Below are 7,019 nucleotides of genomic sequence, written 5' to 3'. Positions count from 1 at the left end.
AGGAATACCTGGAGAAATTCCTTCTTCATTCAATTTTTAGGCAATAGATACGACAAATACAGATATATTTGATACTAGCAGTCCCGGCACACGTCGTTCTGCCTGCCTACTCTGTTTTTTTGACATCCGGTTCCATGAAGAAATGCTCCTCAAAATGGAATTTCAGATTTTCCTGTTTTTCTTGCCTTCCCGGTCACTTTTTCTAATTATTTTTTCGTACGAACACGTCGGAGCCCTGGCGGAATGCAACGGTGAAAGAATCATGTCGATCTGTTGATCCATTCCCGAGCCTATTCGTGACATACAAACACCATTCCATTTTTATTTATAAAGATTTGGTTAACTTTGATATTTGGTATTTTAGCTCTGTAATCAAGATACACTTTCAACATCATTGTATCACAGACAAACAGACGTCTCACTCTACTCACTTCCCGTCGTTTCCCTTTTTAACGGATGATTAACCGTTATGTGGCCGACAACATTTTTGCTTTTTTCTACACCGTGTATTTTAAATGGGTGCTGGGTACCCTGCCGGTCACATAAGGGTTAAAATATTCCATAGTTCTCAAATCGCTCGGTCATGGCGGTCGCATCGTTTTTGTTCCTGTTTGACGTTTGCTCACTACCGCCATCTACTCAGTGGGTTTGCAGTACCACATGGATTCCCATATAACATGGGACAATCGGGCGTAGAACAGCAGTTATGCAATTTAATGTCGTTTAGCAGTATTCTTATTCCTAATCCAAATACTTTGAAACACTAGGGAATACACATGCAGGATTCCTCCCTTTTCATAGTAGTTTTGAAATGACCATGTACCGATCCAAGACACGATTACAAAACGATGTCTGGAAAACGCACGCACAGGGACCAATACAGTCACGTTTGCGAGTAGGTAATTCTGATGCCGATGCCCAGTTTGCAACGCTGGCATTCGTACTATATCTGGGTTATTATCGTCACCATCGGTCTTGGTAGTATGTGCTGAGGTAGGTACACGGTTGAATCCGGATATCCAGGAGTCACCAAATGAATGCCAAAATGAGGTCCCTATCATGTCGATGCCGGGTCACCGTGACATTAAAGGAAATGAGGAAGCTTATTTCAGAAAATAATAACACATAGGAACAGACGTCGCACTCTACTCGCCTCCCATCGATTACCTTTTAACGATTGATTCAAATATTCGATAGTTGGTCAATTGACCTGTCGCGGCCATCACCATGTAGTAGTGTGTGTAACTATTTGCATGCGGATACAATAACATACACACACCACTGTAGAAGTAGGGAGCGATACATTATTTAATTAAAATGAATTTCGATTCCGAAAGCACACAACAATTTCCATCGGTGCACCCATTGAGAAACTGCATGCACACCGAAATCATACTTCCGTGCTTGCGATTGACGGAAAGCAAGCTATCGAAATCACACTCGGGGCTAGAGTGCTGTTTGGCGAGAGAGAGAGAGAGAGAGATGATTCGGATCAAAGGAGAAAAAGAGCAAGGTGAACGATGAATGGCTGGGCTGGTTGAACAGAAAGGCAGTTTTGAGAATGATGTGATAGAGTACGGTTGGTTAGTTTTATTGGAGAAAAATAAATAATTTGTGAATGTGAAAAGAAACCGTTATTATTGTTTTTTAGTGAAGAAATCCTACAACCACCTTCTTTTATGACAGATCACGCTTGACGTAACAGAGAAAAATAGGGGATTTACCATTCTTTATATTCAGGAACAAAATCCGCGAAGTGTGCTAAATTCTCTGGTCGACACAACAATCTATCGCCCGAAAGATCAAACTGAGCGCATTGCAATGGCTGGACCAGCCAAGTCAAAGATACTAAAAATCCCAGAACACGGGGTCAAATATTTGTCCAAAAAATAACAAAGGTTGAAACATAAAAGCACTAGTCTTCGCCCCCTCCATACAAATTTAATTTTTTATGTATGAAGTGGCGAAGGTTAGAGCAGATTTATAGGGGGTGAAGTCTAGTGTTTTTATTTACCCTACATAGCGGAGAATTTTATCGCAAATTGCAGGTATCTAAACAGTTTACCTACTAATCAAAATATTCCGGATATTCAAAACTAATATATCTCCATTTTAGAGTATATTACGCGAGTGATTTTTGATCGCAGGGCCTCGAAGTGAAATTCAGACGTGCTTCAAACATCACACCGGATCGCAGCTACAAATTTCAAACTTCCCAATAGCTGGCAACCCGGCGTTTCCAGTCTATTTTCGGCCAAGGATATGAATAAATCTCATTCTAGTTAGACCATCGTCATCATCCTCAGCCATCGCCTCGCCACAATCATCACACAACCAACCGTATATCCGTACAGCATCATCACCATCGTCATCGGATCGCAAAAGGGAGGGTTTGAGCAATCGCACCCCTTTGCAACAACGAAAGCCAAAAGCGGTTCGCTGAGCAGCACTTCGTCCTAGCTTGCGCACCGCCTGTTATATGCTTCCCCGGTGTGGAAATTGGGAAAAAGGACACCACCACCGGGGCCGGGCCGGGTGTATGCCTTTTCGATGAAGCTGCTGCTGCTGCTCGACTTTCGACCCTTGCCAGTGGGACCGATGCAACCAGTGCGAGATCAGCAATTCCCGGGACTAGAACAAGAGAAGGTCGTAGTATCCTGAGCTACTGTAACACTAGTGCGCGCCATTCACTCGCCCGATACTCGTTGAGGTGCATTGTCGTTGTCGTAACGATGGGGTATAAGCTTTGAATAACATTTAACGATAATCGTTTATTGGGTTTTATTGATGAGCAGCAACTTGTTGTGAGGTGAATCTGTGCTAACCATAGAAGTTTTCACAAGGATGACAAGAGGTAAAAAGTGTTGATGAAAGTGTGTGGCAGCAAAATGCTAGTGAAGTGAAGTGTATTGGAAATCCCCAAGTCATAATGTCAACCGCCTTCATGGTCGACAGCATTCTGAAGGAGAAAGACCTGGAGCGGTGTCCCATCAGGCATCACCGTACGTTGAGTGGGATAAGTGCCGGCGGGGACTCCTCGGTGGCGTCTGTGTCCGGTTCGGATAGTGAGTTCGAAGAACATGCGTCCGATATGAAGGATTCCAACAGTCTGTGCGATTCTCCGAAGAGCTTCAACAGCTGTCACAATGTGAACAATTCGTCCTTCTCGGACGACGAGCTGGGTCCGGCCTCGGACATCCGGTCCTACAACAATGGGGCAAACGATGAAAACAATGCAATACTGATGGATTATTGCTGTGGCAAGTGCGGTCACTATCAGTCGGAGCCGAGTCCTTCTGAGCACAGGCAGCACCGGCTCAGGATCGGCAGTGTGGGTCCGGGTGGGGATGCTGGCGAGGGGCTGCACGAGAGGCACTTTCCCTCCGGTGAGGGTGAATATGAGTTTCGGTGTGAAAAGTGTGGTTTTAGTGAATTTATTGCTTCGAAACAGACGATACTGAAAGAAGTGGCAAAGCCGGTGCTGAAGTTCAGTGTGTCAGCGATATTGGGTGATAAGAAGGAGTGTGTGAAAGTGAGAAATGGTAAGTTCAGGTGATGGGATAAAATAGAGCTGTGATGTTTTTAGCAGAATGTTGATCAAGTAGAGTATTTTGTTATAATCAGGGCGCAAAATATTCACAGTCATTGAGAAAAAATTAGCACGAATATGAATATTTTTGTACTGAATATTTGACCCAGGCAACCAATTTGTACGTAAATGAAGTATATGACCGACCGTATTATACGTACTTTTATGCGGTAAAATTTCAATAAAGGGCCCTATGCGTACAAAAGTGGAGGCGATATCATAAGCAATGCACGGTGTGTACTATTGCGACGTAATATACCCTCTTATTCTACTCAAAATATTCACACAATAGTGCTGGAAATCAGCAAAATTTTGCTGATTTTTTTTTGTGCTATACTTCCAGCAATGAATCCAGCAAAATTTATTTTGCTGAGTTTACAGCAACCCATTGTGACAGCTGTTTTGCTGGATTTTCAGCAATTAGCAATGTCTCTCTTTCGGACTCATATTGCTGAAAAACCAGCAAAACTTTTTGCAAATATTATGGGTTCGGTTTGTAAAATAAACTAATACAACACGACAAATATCGTATCGCGTAATCCTTTATTACTGTAGGCTTCTTGCAGATTAGGACTATTGTTGAGAACTTTTTCATTTAATTTCTGCCGTCTCTTCTCCCAGTACCCAACAGTAATCCATTGAAGAGATTGTTCCATTGCATCTGAAAATAATAATTTGGAGGAAAACTTACTTGTTTTAGATTAAAAACGTTAATGGTGATTTATCCTACCATAATCATGGTAGTGGCTTAAAACTTTCACAAAACACGTCGGAAAATACTGATAAATTGTGAAGAACCTGTTTGCTATTTTATTGTATTCTTCGGCTTGCCGTCGAACGTTAAGTGTTTGACAGTTGCCCTGTTGGTTGTATCAGTAATTATTACAACTTGCTGAATTTTCAGCAATCCGAGTTGAGCTTGCTGATTATTTAGTAAATAGATAGATAGATTGAGATTTTAGCTCCTGGTTGAATTCCCTAGGAAGAAACGGTTTCCTTCCAATATGTTTTGATTGGTTGATTTATTTGAAACACTTTATTCTGAACACATTTTATACTTTCAATATCACACATTCAATCGAAGACGACAAACTCGTATGACTTATATTTTCGTACTTAGGGTCCTTTTTCTATATAAATTCCATATTTTCATAATTAATTTAAACGCTTTAACCCTTTGGAGACGGCATTTTGACCTACAGTCAGTTTTTTTTACGCGGGGATACGTACCGCGTAAAAAACTCAGTTCAAAATTCGAAAAACTGCGTTAAAAAAGTCTCACAATTTCTCGACGAATCATGCAAAAATCAGACGATGAATTATTTTTTTGTATGGAGTTTTCATTTACGCGGCCGCGTTAATGAAAGCCGCATAATAAAAGACCTGACTGTATCTGGATGCAATCTCGCTGGTCTAGAACACGTTTGTTATGGTCGATTTTCTCGGCTGAGCACATGTGACCCATCCGTCCCCGAAGGGTTAAACAAAAACCCAGATTAATCCACCTAGTGGTGATAGTGCCTTTCTCGTCGAATATGTACTCATAAACTTTTCTTCGACGTTAGCCTAAATGTTCCTGAATCCTGAAAACACTTTACACTAGCAACAATTTTAACAAAGCCATCATCGATTTTCGAAACTTATTGATGATACGTATTTCGATGTTATGTTCAACAACAAAATAGAGCAGACCTCTCAGTTGACTGCTTGACCACCTTAACCCTAGTCGTGTATTGGGGTCATTGTGACCCCATTCCATCCACTACGGCAGCGGGGTGAGCGTCAGCTAATGCTTGAAGAAGGTTAACTTTATTCACAATCACAGATCACTTTGTGATCTTCGCCAATGTTTATTTCAGCAAACTTTAGGCTATATTTTATTATCATTGGTAACACGATTCATGTAAAATTTGACCTTCCTACGAGGAAAATGCAGAAAATGTAAATTTTGCATTCAAATTTCAATCGCAATGAGAAGAGTGAGGGCTCAACCAGCCGTACCCAAATTGTGAGCAGTAATTTTAGAAGCATAAGGAGATTGGAGATTGAAAAACTGTATAAGGTTGACGCGTTTAAATTATATTTTTATATAAAACGTTGATCCATCCTACTATACATTTACACCGCAGGAATCTGAAATGGTGTGATTTTAAGAGATCGCTTTGGTCACGATTTCGTGCTCTCGCATATATGAAGACTTTGATCATTTCTTCATTTATAATCTTACCCAACGTTTACATGCTATCAAAAAAACCACAATTTGATTTATCGCTTTGACATTTATTTTGTTAACCTTTATAATTCCGCTATTTGATGTGCAGCTTGCTCTCTCTCTCTCTTCTTGGCGTAACGTCCTCACTGGGACAAAGCCTGCTTCTCAGCTTAGTGTTCTATGAGCACATCCACAGTTATTAACTGAGAGCTTCCTCTGTCAATGACCATTTTGCATGTGTATAGCGTGTAGCAGGCACGAAGATACTCTATGCCCAAGGAAGTCAAGGAAATTTCCTTCACGAAAAGATCCTGGACCGACCGGGAATCGAACCCGTCACCCTCAGCATGCAGCTTGCATGGGTTTGGTTAAATTTTACGTTTGACTACTTCCGGCGGGACACCTGGAACTGATTCCGGTTGTCTCAAATATGGTCTTAGACTATGTTTTTGTCAACTGTTCATCACGTGACCTGAAAAGCCGGAAATTGATGTGATTTGAGGCTATATTCTTGCTAACCGTTCGGCAAATTTTTGAAAATGCCGCGATTTTATGTATCGCATGCATGATTTTGGTTCACTTCTATCAAATCACACCCGCAACCGATTCCGAACTACTGTGGCCTGAGACTATTTTCTTGTTGGCCGTTCATCAGATTATCAAAAACGCCGCTATGGTTTAGTTCCTTTCTATATTTTACCACTTCCGACGCGTTACTCGTCTTGTCACCATTTCTGGAACACTACTGGTTCTCTCAAATATGGTCTGAGATTATTTGTTGGTTTACCGATTATCTTGTTACTGAATAAGTCATCGATACGTCGCATGTATTGGTTCTCTTTTACATTTGATCATTTCTGGCGGGACACCCGTAATCAGTTCCGTAACACACTGATAGGGCTTGCGTCTATTTTCTTGCAACTGTTCATCATGTTACCTAAAAAGCCGTGATTTGAGGTATCGCATGCATGGGTTTGGTGTCACTTCCGGCCCGGAACCGGTTGCGAAACACTACCGATAGTCTCTTAAATAGTCTGAGCCTATTTGCTTGCTAAAGTTTATTAGGTTATCAAAAAAGCCATGGGTTTGGTTCAATTTTATATTTAGCCGCTTTCGGAGGGAACTAGTTTCGGCACTACTGACAGTCCATAATGTGGTCTTAGCCTACTTCCTCAATAACCGGTCATCAAGTTGTCGAAAAAGCCATGATTTGATTTG

At 41.3% G+C, this 7,019-nt stretch overlaps 1 protein-coding gene across 1 annotated transcript in view; it reads left to right on the top strand.

Moving 5' to 3' along the window:
• The first annotated feature begins 2,263 nt into the window (after positions 1 to 2,263).
• Positions 2,264 to 7,019, top strand: part of LOC109621687 (homeobox protein 5) — a 99,552-nt gene continuing 94,796 nt past the window's right edge. The window contains exon 1 of the mRNA XM_029870291.2: positions 2,264 to 3,542. Within this exon, the coding sequence (XP_029726151.1) occupies positions 2,930 to 3,542 (613 nt within the window). The 5' untranslated portion in view covers positions 2,264 to 2,929. The remainder of the gene's footprint in view (positions 3,543 to 7,019) is intronic.

The sequence above is a fragment of the Aedes albopictus genome, chromosome 2 (assembly GCF_035046485.1).
Source record: "Aedes albopictus strain Foshan chromosome 2, AalbF5, whole genome shotgun sequence".
NCBI classification, from domain to species: domain Eukaryota; kingdom Metazoa; phylum Arthropoda; class Insecta; order Diptera; family Culicidae; genus Aedes; species Aedes albopictus.
Note: the sequence above shows the minus strand (reverse complement) of the source record. Positions and strands in the feature narration are given on the sequence as shown.